Source organism: Alnus glutinosa, chromosome 14 (genome assembly GCF_958979055.1).
Source record: "Alnus glutinosa chromosome 14, dhAlnGlut1.1, whole genome shotgun sequence".
In the NCBI taxonomy this organism is placed as follows: Eukaryota; Viridiplantae; Streptophyta; class Magnoliopsida; order Fagales; family Betulaceae; genus Alnus; species Alnus glutinosa.
Window position 1 is genome coordinate 21,305,459 of NC_084899.1, and position 18,015 is coordinate 21,323,473.

Here is an 18,015-nt window from a genome sequence, read left to right on the forward strand (position 1 = left end):
ATTGTTATGGCATTCCACTTTATATAGCCTCATAGTCTTACAAAAGTCGTACATAGAAAAGCCTATTTATAGTCTCAGACTCTCATAAAACTAAGTTTACTAGTGCAAATAGGCGAATTCTGCATATGACTCTTGTCACTCTCATTGGGCTCTTTACCTGATGAGTGATGAGGTTGAGATGGCTTTAGCTTCTGAATTTGAGTTCGATCTGGATTCTTCAATTGATGCTCTTACAAGCCTTCAATATATCTCGAAATAGTTTCTAAAGCCCTAGTTGTGTCCGAGAGATTCTTTTTTGAAAACTTCAAGTTTCTAACATTTATGTATATATGGATATACTACTAAAGCTTAGTTATGGCTTTTTCCAAAATCTACGCGATTATATACTAGTATTTGAAGGAACTGTAAAATTCCAAGATCCATATAATTGCATATTACTAAAAATGGGTTTCCCATAAAGTTGACATTATACATGAAAACACATTAATCAACGTGATGAAACAGTACCATCCTCATATATTAAGATAGTATACAATATTATACACTCATAATCGCAGGACAAGGTCCTAGAATCCTTGGACACGTATGTACATGTTAACGCTACATTTCAAACTCATAAGGATATATTAGCTTAATTTGCACATTTTGACCTACAGTTCATATCCTGGGAACCTAGAGTTTTCAGGTGCTAGCAGATCAAACCAGAGACAAGCGGTTCCGGCGAGTCCTTGGAAAAGAGAGTAAGCATGGTCAGCCCCGGGAGCATGTCCCACTGTCACAAGCTCTCTAGCATGATGATACAAGAAGCTTGCAAATGCCTTTGCTCTCTCTTCATATATGGCCTCTCCTGTCAGTCGATAGAGGGATAAGAAGGCGTAAGCATTCCCGGCCACACCATCTGCAAGTCCCACCTTCTTCACCAGCCCATTTTTCCACACAACTTCCCCCGCTTCTATTGCAGCGTCCCGGAATTCTCTATCACCTGGAAACACCTGATTAAAAGATAGAACAAGTTCCCTTCAATTAGTTTATTTTTGCCAGATGCAAATATCTGTGTCCTCAAAATATTATTTCTAATGGCACTCCTATGCAGGTCGCCAAAATAAAAACCTTTGTAATTTAGAGTGCGAGTTATTCTTCTAGAAGTGTATGCATTGATATGTGTTCATTTTACATGGATTAGTGTAAACGAAACTGATTCAGGGATTCAGGATAAGTGATTTGGCTTATTATAACAATTTTTCTATTACGACCTGATAATTCTGTTTTGCATATATATCATGAGTGCTTAAACTTTATGCAAATCCTCAACCTTATGGAGAATTCCATCACAATGAATGGACCATTATGCCTAATAGTTCTCATACCTATGTTTATGTTAATTAATCCATTGGTAAGAATAGACCTGCTACTAAACCAAAAAATAAAAAGAATGGGCCTGAAGGAATGCAATTATAGTACTTAAGTTACTAACCTTTGATGCCTTGCACAGAGTAAGGGCCACGCCAGTCGCACCATGAGACCATTGCACCAACTTGTCCCTAGGGTTTCCTTCGCTTGTGGGGTAATTTCCACTATGAGGAAACCTATTACTCATCATATACCTCAAAGTCCCCTTGACATCATCGGCATCCTCTTTGGAGAGAGGGAAGTGGAGCAGCACTTGCAAGATTCCAGCTAGGCCGTTGGCTGCGCCCCAGTACCTAGTTCCATGCCATCTGTACATCAGTGGGCAGGCTGAGTTATCAGATGCCCCTGCCCTGCCCCCGGCTAGTACAGCATCAACGACAGGCATAAGAAGATCACTGGGCAATGTTTCCTGTCCAAGATGCTTGTTTATGAACAATGCAGCCCATAAAAAGCCAGCTCGCCCATAGAGAAGATCATATGACATTCCAAAACCACCCTCCTCAGGTCCAACAGGGAGAGCTCTCTCTTGTGCCAGCTGTACATGATTAAGTAGACAAATATTAGACATGCTTGTTACTTCCTGTGGACATGACATCCCTTGATAGAGATCTCCATAAAATTTCCACTTTTATATGTAAATGAAAACTGAGGCAGGTTTTGTGAGGCCATTGCAGAATACACAGAACATTTACATTTATGGCAGTTCTGGTTTCTTAAAATGTACCACCTAATATGAAATGATAGGTCCCCATTATCAGTCTCGTTTGTGGAACAAGAATGTGGATATCCTCAACCACAACGATAACTGACCCTTCTAAACAGCTGGGACACATCTCTGTCCCAAGTTTTCTTCTTGCAACTGGCTTCTAAGAGACTAAGATACTTATAAGCACTAGATGGCAAAGAAATAAAGAGGCAATCATCATTTCATAGTGTTTTTAATCTAAATCAGATCCACCAAATGATGGTATTCTTTCTCATCATTCACTAGCTAATTTTGACAATGAAAAGTCTAGAAAAATAGAGTAAACGAATTTCCCCAAAAAAAGGCAGATCCACAAAATGCACAGAACCACTTGTCATCTTAGGAATATTAGTACAAAAATACATGTGTAGATTCAATAGACGCAATGGCATTTTAAGTGGTATGGAGTCCCTACAGCTGAAGATATCTCAATATGCTTGGAATTAAGGCCTTAGGCCAAATGGTACCATTGTGGTGGCCCTGGTGGGTGATGCCAAGGAATAAATGATATTCACTGCCCCAAAAGTTGTAAAGGCAACAAGTATCCAGTACAACTATCTTCGCAGGGCTTGTGGACAACAATATTTTACACATAATAGTTGTACACTTCAAAACTGTTAACAATGTTAAACCCGTAGCTGTACAACAGATACTGTGGCCATCTTCTACTATTAATGGGTTCACCGCTTGTTCCTTGGTTATATCCACACTATAAAAGACAACTACCTCCACAAACCACAAAAGTTACAGGACCACATCTCAAGAAACCAAAAATAAATTCCATTTGAAAGTAAAGGTGCTATGATAGTTGTAAGCTTATCTCAAAACATCAAAGTATGGTATGCATAAAATCCTGCTACAAGTTATAATATTCAAATTGTTATGCACACTACCAACATGTGGAGCATGCAATTTCTTTTTGACATTAGGTTTCTAAATAAACTCAGTGTTTTCATAAAAATGATGAATATAAGTAGACGGTCCAATATATAGAATAATATCTCTCCACCTTGATTATATGTCAAAACTATTTCTCCCTACCAAAAGGTTTTCAAGTATTGTTTTAAAAGCTTATTTAGTACGAGTGAATCTGAAATCAGAATAATGATGTTAGGATTATGAAGTCTCTAGATGGTTGAACAAGGTTTTAAATGACAATCATGGGTGTGAAATGCATACTTTTGTAAAGCCTCTACTTAAATCTCAAGGAACTCTCATGATATCAACACTCCTAAAAGAAATGCATACTTAAACCCAAAAAGCAAAATGAGAAGATTGTGCCTTCGTTAACGTTACAGGGTTTGCAGCATCATGGGTGTGAATAATCAATAACCAGCCGCTACATTGAATCGATGTGAGGTGGATTTACAAATGAGAGCCACTTTTGAAAAGTTTTAGTTGAAAAAGAAAAGACACAAGAAGAAGGAATCCAGATTATTGAATGTTGAAGAAGAGAAATAACGGTCACTTTTGAAAGCAACTAATAAGAAAATACCAATAACCCTGCTTCCTAATTTCTTAGCCAAAAAAAGGGTTTTATTGAAATTCAAAGCATCAGTAGCTGTTTTTTGGGGGGGTCCTGAAAAGAAAAGGCATCTGAGCTTTAGCTGACACTAAATTAAGTGCAGTTTGACAAATATCTTCCCCAAAAAAAAACAAATTGGTTACTCCTGGGAAAACTGTGCTCGGCTGCACATGTTGCAATTCTGCCAAAATCTACTCTTTAGTTGGGACCAGAACTAGCAATGACTAGATTTTTTTCAGAAGCATGCATTGGATTTGGATAGATAATTGGTGGACAAGTTACTTATCAAAAAAATAATTGGTAGACAAGTCCCTTCAATAATATTAGAAGAACGTCATTTTCAATTAATAATTATGGATGCATTTGGGCATATGTGGCAGAGAAGATAATGTGACAAGGATTTTTTGTGACAGTCCATGGTCCATGGTCCCAATTCCCAAAGGGCCAAACAGATATTATTTCCAAGATATGTCGTTACTTGCTCTAATGGTGGACCAAGATATGAAAATGAAACCATAAATGGATTAAACGAGACTCCAAAACAGGACACAACCCAAGAAAGATTTTTGTATTACCTCAAGAAAGAGACTCAAGAACAAGTCTCGCCTCTGATGGTCCCCTCTGTAATTAGCCACCACAGCCCCAAGTGCGTAAACTCCACCTCGTCCACACAAAAAGGTCACGTGCCTGTCATAGCAACATCACAAAAATTACTTTACCCAACACATAAAAAATCTTTGACCATATAGAAGATGACCATACGCCAATAGGATGTCCAATTAAAGACAAACGACAAATAGCAAATACTATACTGCCATTCCATCCACCTTCTACTGGGTTGATGGACAATGCCAATCAACCCTCGCATAAAACATATTAAAAATAAAATAAAATTGAGGGTTGATGAACATTGTCAAATCATGGGAATAGTATATAACATTTCTTTTCTTGTAATGTTATATGCTATACTTTTATCCTACTTTGCTGATGCGACACTACCGATCAGCCATTGAAATATTTTTCTTTTAAAAGATGGCTAATTCAATGACTAATAAGCAATCTCACATCAAGTGAAATAAAAGTGGGATAAAAATATGTTTATAGCATTTCTCATTTGTCAAAATCTCTTCAAATCTTTCAAAAAGGAAATGCTACTTTTACAACACTAACACAACGTGGACATAATACTCCTCCTCCTCCCATGGGGTGGGACCACACACTAGGCCCCACCCCATATGAGGGGGTGTAGTGCCCATGTTGTGGGGGTGTAGTGCAGCAATCAGTAACCCCTTCCAAAAAATATCAAACATAAGATACAGGACGTGTCAAATGATGGTTGGGTTGATTAGGGTCCAAAACCGTAAGAACGAGTTCAAACTCATACATGGGCCCACACGGTTTCTAGCCCCTTGCTTCACGGGTTAAGTGCTAGTTATAGTAGAATATTCCTTGTGTTCTTGTGGATTAGGATGCTCCAACAAACGTACCATAGATGCCTTAAGCGTCAAGTTACACGTACATATATGATATATCCCTAGTGATAGATTAATTCTCTTGATATCTAAGTTTTTGTTTCAAACTGGAAATAGACATCCTTTGTTAACCCGATTCGAGGAATTTTTTCTCTTAGAGAAAACTTTGTCATTCTATTTAATTTAAACCGTATACTAAATTATGTTTACTTATTAACGACGTAGTTTCAGGGATATCTCAGACGCAACAAGGTCCTGTGATGTTCACCGCTCACCTTATTTCCGACAACTTTCCTAAAACCGATTAGACAAGATAAGAACCCACTGAACCTCTTTAAAAAAAAAGAACAAAAAAGAACCTGGTGGAGGCACGTGCGACGACAGCACACGTGTCGACGATCTCGGCCGACAACAGCAAGTCCTGCTGGCTACCGGTGGCCTCGTACGACCGCAAGCAGATGAAAGCTGTCCCGAGCAGACCCGTATAAACAGCCGGGTCCATACCCGCTTGTCCCCTCCACGTCGCTTGCACCACCTGAACACCAAAAATTACAAAAGCCTCGAGCCCTTCAGTTAACATGCGCAGTACTCATGGTGACACACCTAAACCTACTCCCCCCAACACGTACGTAACATACCTGGTCCTTCAGCGACACTGCCGCGCTCAAAAAAGTCTCACTGGGGAGGGACAGGCTCCCGGCCGTTGGATCCATGATGTGAATCAGCTGGTCCAGCCGCTCGTTGTCGCTCTCCTCGTGGCCCTCCTGGGACGACGCGATCTCCATCACCCTTGACATACTACGCACCCTCGCCGAAAGGTTCTTCTGTCCCTGTTTGTGGACGTGCGTGCTTGTGTGTTGCTCTAAATGCTCTACAGTGGTCAGTGGAAGAAGAAGCTAGTACAAAGGAATGGAATATATATGTAGAGGGGGAGAGAAGACTTGTGTGTGGGAAAAGGTGGACAGCTGTGGTTGTACGAGGTGGTCGGTGAGGCGCGGAGAGGCTGTGGACGCGTGCCACGTTAGCAACTTTTTGAGGATTAAATACGACCGTCAGATACACAAGGATCATGTGCTTCGGCAGATTGGGCAGGGTAATCAGATATGTGGGACCGGGGATTTTAAGATAATTATTACTGATAATTATGGTGTTTAATGACGATGATGATTTGGATATGACTGGTTTCAACTGATTTGACAATTTTAGTTGGGAAATGATCCGGTGGGCAGGATTAAAAGTCATTAAAATATTTTTATTTTTAAAAATAATTGGCAAGAAAGATTATATAAAATACATAACGCCAAACAGGTGTGAATTTAATAATTTAATAGCGTTCACTCTAATGGAATTGGCCGTGTGTTTCACGTGTATGGATTGAATTAGTGTGTTTCATTTGTGCTCATCCAAATATTCATATAATTTCATATTAAAATTAATTTATAAGAAAATAGATATAATTAAAGTTTAAACTAATAGCTATTTATATCTGATATAAAGCTTAAATTATATATATATATATATATATATATATATATATATATATATATATATATATATATATATATATATATATATATATTAAATTATTACTATAAACTAATGGCACATCCGGTGTAAAACTTTTGACGGTCAAGATTTAGTAACAACAAATTTATTCTAATCACATCATCAAGAACTGAAAAGAAAAAGAGGCGCCGTTGGTTTACAAATAGTAAAAAAATCTTGTGAGATTGACTCATAAGAAAAAGCCTCTTTTTCTTTATTTCTTTCTTCTTTCTTTTTTTATTTTTTTTCATTTATGGGTAGAAAAACAGTTTTTTTTTTTTTTTTTTTGAAGAATAACATTTCCTTTTTACAATAAATCTTTGGATCGGGTCTTTAACAATCTTATTTGAAAACTAATTAGTGTCCTGTAAGAAAAATTAAAGCTTTTTATAATATTTGAAATCGCATCCTCTAGAACATATTTTAAAAACGTAAGCAGAACAACACTGTTATACCCCAACGTAAAGGTTACATTTATCTCTTAAAAGTTGTAATTAAAATATCATGCAAAACAAAATCAATATAAAAATCACATTTTTTCATCAAAGTCGGAGCCAATTTTTGTGATATTTTTAACTAAAACAAAATATGGATTTTTTAATAATCGAAAGAGGAGGGAGGAGGACAGTCAGATGATCAAAGCCAAATTAATTAAACTGCTTATGATACTCGTGGTCCTTAATAGAATATGGATTTCTTTTTCCTAATGCGCCGACAGGGTAGCGTATGCCCATATGGTGCAAATGACAAATTGGAAGTGGGAAATGGGAAGGATTCTTCAAATATTTTATCCCAATTTTATTAAATTCGGACAAAAAATAGGAGGAAGTGCGAACCCAGATGTCATGGGCAATTTGAAATGTAAAAAGTCCACTTGTTCGAAAACAATGGAATTGTATTGAGCAACAATTTGTGTTCACGTTTCAAGTTCGAGTCGTGTTGAGATATGGGTATAAGATTATATAGGTCAACCCTAACTCAACACATTTAATTAATTAAAAAAAAAAAAAAAAAAAAAAAAAAAAAAAAAAAAACAAGATAGAATGTGATTTTACTTTATAACGATATTTGTTATATCTGAATGTTCTCCAATTAGTTGTCTGTTTTGTGTATTTATTTTGTAGATATAGACAAAGAAATAAGAAGGTAGATCATTTTGTTTCTGGAACCATCTCTCTTTTTAATTCGTTGTTTTTGAGTTGGTAACTGCATTGGCATGTGTAACATGAGATCGAGTCCTCTTGTGTGTATTGGCTTGTCACTTGCATTGGCATATATTTATTGAGTCTGAATGGTAGATTTCTTTTTTATGTTGTGAATGGTAGTTTCATGTTGAGTTGGGTTCTGATACGCACCATTGATATATTGCAGATATATTCTGCTTCAGATGGGCTCAAAGATGATGATGATCACATGATTTTGGTGGATTTACAAGATCTGTCTTGTTTCTTTTTGCTGTCTAACAAAATCTAACTAAATACTTTTGTAGCTTGTTGCTAACGTACTATGGGATTTACTTGAATGTTTCTTAATTAATAGTTGAGATTGTTTAATGTTATTTTATTATATATATTGATTAAACATATAATATGTTTGACAATATATATTTGTCAATTTCAATTCATTCTTAATTTTTAAGATGAGTTATCATGAAAATTTCATTTTTGGCGCTTTGTTTGATGTTATTCACAAGTTTTAAAAAATTAGATTATACTGGAATTTGACAATTCTAGTATAATCAAAATTTTTAAAATGAAAACATATATAGTTTTCTGGCACATAGATTAAGTGCCAAGAGGAACATCTTTTCCGGCACATAATCTATGTGCCAAGAAGAACTTCTTCCCTGGCAAATAGATTATGTGCCATCTATGTGCCAGGAAGAAAGGGAAGAACTTCTCTCTTAGCATATAGATTATGTACCAAGAAACTTTTTTGTCATGTAAGTTATGTGCTAGGAAATGCATTTTCTCTACTAAAGATGATGCGACCTAAGTCTAATGTCAGGAATTAAAGGTCAGGGAGGATTTCTTGACTTTTAATGCCTACTTCCTAACTCAAAATAAACGCAAAAAATGATAGAATTTCCTGTAGTGCCTCAACCCTAACGCTCAAATTTTCTATTGATTTCTTATCAGGTTCACGGGTAATGTCAAAATTTGCACGACATTATGTCGCTTGTCAGGTTCGGGTCATATCGAAGCATATATAAGAATAAAACTATATAAATCAACCTTAACCTGACCCTTTTAATGAAACGAATCAAACTCTTCAATTTTAACCCTTTAATATAAAACACATGACAAACAGTAAACACCCATGTAGAGGATATGCGAGGATAACGTATGAAAAAGTATCATTACATTTGAAATAAAATACGCCAATGAAATTCCTCATGATGGGGCCATGTAAAAAGGAATATAATAAAGTTGGAGGAATATGTGGAACAAATGGATTCTACTACGTGCATTTGAAGCCACATATTTTTGGCCTTGTGTGGCTAAACTATGTTTAATCCCTCGTTATTACTTAGAGCATTTCTAGTAATAATACTTATCATTAATTAATTGCTTTTAAATATTAATAGTTCTCATTCCTTATTTAATTGTATTCCATTTTTCATATTTTCATTTGGAAGAGAAAAGTATGGTGAAAGAGGGACGGTGAGAAACAATTTGTTATTCGAAGTAGTATTTTAGCTGGAGCTTTCAATTACAGTATAAGTCATATGTCAGTTGGGAATAACTTCAATCAGGCAGTGGCAAAAATTTCTTAGTTTTTGCCTTCTAATTAGAGATTAACACGTCAACATTAAAAAAGAAAAGTAAATATTAGCAATACCTAACAAGACACTGGATTTAAATCCTCTCTTTCACTCTTTTAGTTTTAAAACAAAAAACCATCCTGCCCAGACGCCGCCGCCGCTGCTACCCCACGCCGGACACCGCCAGTTTCGCCGCTTCGCCACCGGTAAGTTCAACCCTCTCTCTCTCTCTCTCTCTCTCATGGTGTGGGTCTCTCTCTCTATGGTTTCATCCGATTTCTAGATCGATGGCCACGATCATCTCCTATTTCTAGATCGACAACCGATTTAGTGGTTGTTGGCAACATCCAGCCATTAAAGGTGGTTTTAGTGGTTTCAGGTGGCTGTTGTGGATTTTTTGGGCGAGTTTCTGCAAGTTTGTGGGTTTTTTTTTTTCTCCAGCGGCGACTGAAGTTGGTGAAACCGGCGAATTTTCAGTTCCCGACGGCCTTTTGTGGTGATTCCAATGACGTCTGCATGTATCCGGTGAAATTTGGAAATTTCCCGGCAGTTGTTATGGACTTTTCCGACAGATTTTGAGTTTTCATATTATTTTCCTACAATTTTTGAAGTAACCAAACAGAGATGAAGCTGCAATTTTCGTAGTAACCAAACAAAGATGAAGCTAGAGGATACTGCTGGAGAGAGAGGGGGGTTGAACTTACCTGTGAAGGAGCGGCGGAATTGGCGGCGATGTCCGGCGTGGAGCAGTGGTGGCGAAGGCGGTGATGGCGAAATTCTTACAAACAAAATTCTTACAATAAAGAGTTATCTATGACTTTCATCTTCTGCTAACACATGTACAAAAATAGTTAAAGAGCAGATTTGCTCCGAGTAAATTAGATCTAAGACAAGGGTAGCCAAATATCCTAGAAAAATTTATTTAAACCGGCCGTGAGAGATAACCCTTCATACTGAACTATTCAGGCCGTGAAAGATAATTTCTCACACTTGACTAACCTTCATCACATAGATCACTCATGAGAACAGATTTAAAGAGAAGAAAACTCTTATTCAAATAAAAAACACAACCAGCAACTACCATCAGCGATAAGAAAGGAGATGTAGGCACAGCACGGACGTAGATGGACTAATACAATTGTATGAGTCTTTTTAGTTTCTCAATTGTGGTTAGAGTCTTGAATTTGTTTTACATTAGGATTAATATAGTTGTAAGTCTATTTAAATCAAGTTCTTGAATAAAATTAATATTAAAAAAAAAAGTTTATTTCAAAAAGTGAGTTTGAAGAAGGTCCACCATTATTATTCCCTCTAAGAACCTACTATAATTGTCACGTTATGGACTTGATATTCGATCTATAACAAAAATTCCTATGTTGTGTACATATAACTAATATGAAGCAAAAATCAAGTTAGCAGCTTTTCTTCTTATTATGTAAAACACATTTTTTGCTTAGTGATTGTCAACCTTTGGTCAATCATTATAGCAAAATATTCAGATACAATTAACCCATAAATAGAGAATATTTTAATATCATCCAAATAAAAATATATTATAGTTTTTCTGTATATTCTAACAAGTTTATTTTATTCATTCTCAACAAAAACAGCTTTATTTTATTGTTTCTCTTCTCAATTTGCCACTGTTGGTGTCCAACTCATTCAGTAAATTATGCCATAATTCCTAGAACAGGGGTGTAGACTCATTCTTCTTGGAATAATAATATGGCTTAGAAAAAAAGAAAGAGCATCTTTGACCCGGATGCCACTTTTGTAATTTGGAAGTTCCTTGATATTGAAGTCAGATATCCATTGACTTGGCCTGTACGTGTGGACTGTAGTCGAGGATATGGATGGAAAATAGAAAAAGATAATTTAATTATTTAATTGATATTTTAATTAGATGTGATAATTTATGTTCGCATATAGAGTTTATATAAGTCAACCTTAACATGATCTATTTAATTAAATGAGTCAAACCCTTCAAACTTAACCCGTTAGTTTCGTGTTGAGTTCGAATTAAGTTCGCGGACTGTTTAAAAAATTGTTTTGTGTCAAGTTTTGATCGTGTTGATACATGAATATAAAACTATATAGGTCAACCATAATTCAGTCCATTTAATTAAATGGGTCAGGGCCCTCAATCCTAATTTGCTAATTACTGTAGTCGAGGATATGGATGGAAAATAGAAAAAGATAATTTAATTATTTAATTGATATTTTAATTAGATGTGATAATTTATGTTTGCATATAGAGTTTATATAAGTCAACCTTAACATGACCTATTTAATTAAATGAGTCAAACCCTTCAAACTTAACCCGTTAGTTTCGTGTTGAGTTCGAATTAAGTTCGCGGACTGTTTAAAAAATTGTTTTGTGTCAAGTTTTGGTCGTGTTGATACATGAATATAAAACTATATAGGTCAACCATAATTCAGTCCATTTAATTAAATGGGTCAGGGCCCTCAATCCTAATTTGTTAATTTCTTGTCGAGTTGTGTTAAAAATTGTCAGTGCTAATTCTAACAATCTATCTTACTTGTAGGCTTAAACCCTTTCTAGTGAAGTCCTATGAAATATTTCACTGAAATATGGCAAACTGTGAGAGTCATAATTTGTACTCGTAACATTTGCTTTAAAATTATGTTAAATCATTATTTATCACAAAAAAAAATTCTATCATAATAAGTATTAATGGCTAAGAAAGTTATGATCTTCCCTTAATTATTCAGAATCAGGTTTGCAGCAGTTGGATTCCCAAATTTGGTTTCTTTGTTTGCTATTCTCACCATGTTTCTGGTGCTTGCCTTGCCTGGTTGTGTTAAGTATTATTTGATTATTTAATTCCTCTACTTCAAAATATATATGTCTATGAGGTATATATAAAGGGGAATTGCGGTACAGGCAATTCAAATGTGTTGCCCATAATGACAATTTCAATGAAATGTTGCATTCCTCTCTCTCTCTCTCTATATATATATATAAAGGATAGAGTTTTCATTTTATGGTAAGCAGGGTGATACTTTTGATTCAAGGGTCTTCATTTTTTGTGGTACCATTTTTTTTTTTTATTTGCAAGTGAATTAACAATGACACGTCAATATAGTGAGACAATAGCGTGATATATATATATAAAGCATTATTCTTTACTTTTATATTGTGAGTGTTGATCTTTGCACCTCTTTGCCTGCTGAAAGAAAGCAGTTAAGGGCAAGAAACAATGGCAAAAATCTGCCTGCTTGGCCAATCTCGAGAGAATTATAAGAGCATTGAGTTTGGGTGACCATGTAAAGACATTGGTAATTAGATAGAAAATGAAAGAGGAAGAGGAAGAGGAAGATATAAAGAAAATGGAGACAAATAATTATGGATGGTTTGGTGTTAAATACTTATATTTATCATTAGAAAAGAGTCTAATGAGACTACATTATGCTTTTATTAATTAATCTGACTGTGTACAATGCTCTATTCATAGAGCTTACAAATTATTTGAACAATTTTAAATGTAATCAAATCCATTCACTTGCTTAGGATAAACAAATCATGGTTTGTTACGAAGGATTTTTGTCTTTATCATATGCTCTAACTGCCCATTAAACTCAGGATGAAAGTTTGTGAAAGCTTGAGTTTGAAAAGAGAAATAATTGATTTTTTATTATTATTATTTATTTTTCGCTGAAACGAATCTGGTGCATTAATGACCAAATTCTGAACTTGAGCTTAGCCTTTATATACGTCGATGAAATGTTGATGAGATGACGAAAGTGATGACAATCTTGTATGGCAACAAAAAATGGTTGGTTGTAAGCTTGACCAGGACAAGAATAAAGTGTACGTAACGCGCAGTAGAATTTGAGCGAGAGCTCAATCGAATAATGGTAATCGAATGGTGGCTAGAGTTGGCCGGTGATGGTGGAAAATGAAGATGGTGGCGGCCGGAAACAGTGGCCGAAAATTGGGCCAACAATAATAGGCTGATAATGTGCCATAATAGGCCAAACAAAACCAACTATGGGCTAAAGAATAAGGCCAACCTGGGCTGAAAATAGGCATGAGTCAACAGGACCAACAATAGGCATAATAAATGGGTTAGCATAAGGTCAAAAGATAAGCCAAACAGGCAAAAAGAAGGGCTACTTGAGCCTTTTTGTTTTTGTTTTTTTTTTTTTTTCCAACCGATTAATTTTCTCGGTTTCTCTCCTCTTCATTTTTTTTTTAATAGAGCTAAACAACATGTCGTTTAGGGGTCAAATCTGCTCAACCACCTAAACATGTCGTTTACAACAAAGAAGGATGAAGGTTACCAATGCGTTGTCGCGTGACATGATTAGCATAAGCTTTTGGTGGTACATGTGGGCGGGTGCATGGAATGTCAAATTTTGGTTGATTTTTGTGGTGCTGTATAGATCTGCCAATGAGCTTTTGATTTATGTGGTCAAAAGCTTGAAAGGATTCTCAAGAGACAAGAATTCGAAGTAAAAGATGTTGTAATATGTGTGTTACAAACATTATTTCATTTTTAGCCATCTTTAAATGTTTTACCATTTGGTATTAAAATATATTCATGAGTTTTTATGGCAAAGAAAAAAATTGATTTATTAAAATATATATTTATGAGTTTTTATTTTATAACCGTTGGTTATTAAAAATTGTTTTTATGGCTTTTTAATCTTCAAACATTTTGTCATTATTAAAGTTTATTACTTTTGATTTGTAACGGTTAATAGTTATGAGTCTTATGACCGTTTGTCATTCATGAGCCTTAAAAGAAAATCTATAGTGCTAACATTTTTTGACCGTTTATATAAATTGAGTTCCCAATGCATTTGAGAACGATCTTCTTCTTTGGCTAAAACCTCTAACATATTTTTCTAGTGTGCATTCATATATTTCAACGTGAATTTGGTTTTAAGCCATAAAGCTATTGTTATATTATTAGCTTTTCTACAAGAAAATTTATTCTTAAGTCCCCCATCTACTTTGATCAAAGGGTTGTTCTATTTGATCTTTGTTATTGGAAGTGTGTCCTTAACGAAGATAGACGCTATAGTCTAATCCTGGGAGGTTGCGTGTCAAGAGATCCGATCACACCGAGTTATACACTCCGGGAGGCACGAATCAACCTTTAAGGACAACGTTCTTCTTGCGTGATTCTATAGCATTGTGAGATCTTTCCTTAATTTAATTTTAATCTATTGTACAGTATTTATTTTATTATTATTATTATTATTTCGGATCAATATGGTCTAGTATCAACAATAATTTTTCAACCAATTATTTGTTTAACAATTATTTATTTAATTGTTAATTTTCATATTGATATTATTTTATTTCAATAAGAACTTTGTGCACCATCCAAAATATATTTATTTCCAACAATCTTAAAGGTTGAGTTACATTGATGGTTGCACAAATATTTTGATTAAGGTGATAACAATGGTATTTGAACTTATGAGAAGTTAAATACAATTGGAGTTTGCGGTATGCAATTCGCATACAAGAAAGTTGAAATCAATTAGTGGTTGAAAAGATGAAGACTCTGTTGTGAAAAAAAATTTATCTGATTTGTTTGTCAAAAGAAAAGCTTGATTTCATTTGTCGATATTGGAAGTGAAAATATTTTTGACAAAAAGAATTTTTCAATTATTTGAACTCAAATTTGTATTATTTAATTTGCTTGTCAAATAATCTTTTCGTGTTAGGTCACAAATCTTGCAATAAAGGTTGAGACTTTTATAGATTTTTAGAACTTAGCAATTTCTAATTTGTTGTGCTGAGTTTGTTGGAGAACATTCACATCGATTAATAATAACAAATGTGAATGATTACTTATGTTGTAAAGAGAAAATAAACATTGCTAATTGTGTGCAAAGAATACCATTTTGCTAAATATTCTTGTAGGTAAGCACATGTAAGAGGAAGAGATGTGGTGTGTATGTTCAATTGATCGGTTTTCATGACATCCAATTGGTATGTGGTGACTTAGCCTATTTTGGAGGATCTTGGAGTACAACCGTTGGCTCCACTGTGAGTTCTTAAATTATGTTTTATATGCCTTGATTTTTTTGTTAAACATGATATACAATTTCATTTATTAAAATGGAAAAAAAAAATCAAGTAATGAAGGTGCTCATTGATTGAATTAAAGCTGATGAAAAAAATTATAATTATGTGAATATTGTATCTAATAAGCGGCATATGTTGATTGATCTATTTTAAAAAAAAAAAAAAAAAAAAAAAAGAAATAGCACATAGCACTTATGTTAGCTATGGAATGCTAGATTAGCATGAATACTTTAAAAGTATTTGCTAATTAATTTTTTATCTATATCATTTAACTTTCAATTTTCCTAACATGCTGATTAGGAATAAATATATGTGATGATTGATGTTCCTATTAGAGCTCATTTAACATCTGCGAATTTATCATATCGTAAGATTGATAACAATGGCGTATTTATAACAATGAGCCAATAATAGTTGATTATTACATGGTTGAGCCTAATACTTTGCATATTTATTGTAGCTTAAATTGGAAAGATTTTTTTCATCTTGGTAGAACTTAAAAAAATTGTTACAAGCAGTAATAATTATTTAGTGAAGTTCCTTAGAAAATCACAAGTGGTGATTCATATAAAAGAGAAAAAAAAATAAAAAAATCAATGCTTCAGAAAATTCTCAATTGAGAGAAAACAAATAAGAAAAAAAGATAACAGATCATACTTAGAGAAAGATGGGCTCATGTAAGACACATTTCTTAAAGCACTTGTGTGCTGTTAATGAATATTTGATTTCTTGTTCTTACTTGGGTTATTCATTAATATTTGATATGATAGATTTATGCATGTAAATCTTGGCTACATCAAACGAATGAAAATAAATTATGAATGCTACAATTGTTAGTTTTGGACTATCCACCAATGTGTGGGGGAAGCCAATTTTTGGCTTGTTACATTTATAATAAAGTGCTTCATAAGAAAATTAGTAAAACTTCTTATGAACTTTTTAGAAAGATATTATTAAGTCTATCTCGGAATACCTCAAAGTGTGGGGGTATTTGGCAAAGATTATGTTGCCTGAGCCTAAAATAAGGAAACTTGGTTCTAGAATTTGTGATTGTGATTTTATTGGTTATGCTTGCAGTAGTTCATGCTATAGATTACTTCTTATAAAAAGTGATACTTTAGATTACAATACTATTATTTAATCTAAAAAATGTTGTTTTTCTTGAGCATGTATTTCCTTTGAAAAATAAGGAAATGTTATTGCATGAATCTTCTGTTGCTTCTAATAAATTTGTTGATGATTTGCAAGAATTGAGAAGAAGCAAGCGAGCTAGAAAATAAATGAATTTCGGTAATAATTTTATTGCTTATATTGTTGATGATAATCCAACATGTTATTGTGAAGCAATTAAATCTATTTGATGCATTATTTTTGGTTAGAGGCTATAAATAATGAATTGGAATAAATTATGTCTAACCATATTTGAAACTCATTGAGTTATCTCCTTCAACCAAATCACTTGGTTGTAACTAGATGTTTAAGACGAAGCTTAAACTGGATATGATAGATAAGTATTCCAATTCAAGGCAATTAAATCTGTTTAAGTACAAGGCAAGCTTGATAGCTAAAAGTTATAAGCAAATGCCAAATGATGATTATTTAGTACTTATTATCTGTTTACTATAATTGCATATATAAAATGTTATTTGCCATTGCTTCTATTTATAAATTTGTTGTACATCAAATGGATGTCAAAGTTGTTTTTCTAAATGGTGAAGAGATTTATATGGAGCAGCCCAAGGGGCTTATAATCCTTGTTCAAGAACACACAAGTGTTCAAATTGGTGAAATCCTTGTAGGATTAAAGCAAGCTCATAAACAATGGCATAAAAGTTTGACAAGGTGATGTTGTCTAATGCATATTTGATTAATAGTGCAAGTAAATGCATAGCATGTTTTTACAATAATGAATGTGTCATTATTTGTTTATATATATTGGTGACTAGCTTGTTTATTTTATAAACTAGCATTGATATTGTGCATGAAACTAAAAGATCTCTTGCGTATAATTTTGATATAAAATAAATGGGTAGAACTAATGTCATATTGGACATTAAAGTTCTTAGAGATAATGATTGCATTATTTTATCTCAGACATATCATGTTGAAAAGATGCTTAAAAGATTTGAGCACTTTGATTATTTGTCCATGTTTACACCATATGATTCAAAATACATTTGGTAAAGAACTACGGTGATGATGTTATGCAAGAAAAATATGCACAATTCATTGATAGCTTGATATTTTGACAAGTTGTACACGTCCTGATATTGCATATGTTGTTGACATGTTGAGTAGGTATACTTATAATCCTACTATTGGGCATTGAGATGCTATCTCTAAATTGTTGAGATATTTAAAGGGCACAATTAATTTTGGTTTGTCATATTGTGATTATTCTCCTTTATTGAAAGGATATTGTAATGCTAACTGAATTTTTGATTCAGATGAGCTAAAGCCTATATGTGGTTTTATGTGTTTACTCTG

At 34.1% G+C, this 18,015-nt stretch overlaps 1 protein-coding gene across 1 annotated transcript; it reads right to left on the minus strand.

Annotated features, from left to right (window-relative positions):
* Positions 1–493: 493 nt before the first annotated feature.
* Positions 494–6,057, minus strand: LOC133857257 (lanC-like protein GCL1). The gene is made up of 5 exons (XM_062292453.1): positions 5,791–6,057; positions 5,512–5,687; positions 4,256–4,367; positions 1,475–1,945; positions 494–992 (listed from the first exon to the last, which is right to left on the minus strand). Exons 1-5 carry the CDS (start codon positions 5,947–5,949, stop codon positions 651–653), a joined length of 1,260 nt encoding a protein of 419 aa, XP_062148437.1. The 5' UTR covers positions 5,950–6,057; the 3' UTR covers positions 494–650.
* Between the last annotated feature and the right edge of the window lie 11,958 nt (positions 6,058–18,015).

What these genes read in the sequence shown, in the direction of transcription:
- LOC133857257 (XM_062292453.1), bottom strand. Translation starts at nt 5,949, where the DNA reads ATGTCAAGGGTGATGGAGATCGCGTCGTCCCAGGAGGGCCACGAGGAG. An exon ending in CAGTGTCGCTGAAGGACCAG is followed by an intron (nt 5,688 to 5,790) that starts GTATGTTACGTA and finishes TTTGGTGTTCAG; the next exon opens with GTGGTGCAAGCGACGTGGAG. An exon ending in TCTTGAGTCTCTTTCTTGAG is followed by an intron (nt 1,946 to 4,255) that starts GTAATACAAAAA and finishes AATCATGTACAG; the next exon opens with CTGGCACAAGAGAGAGCTCT.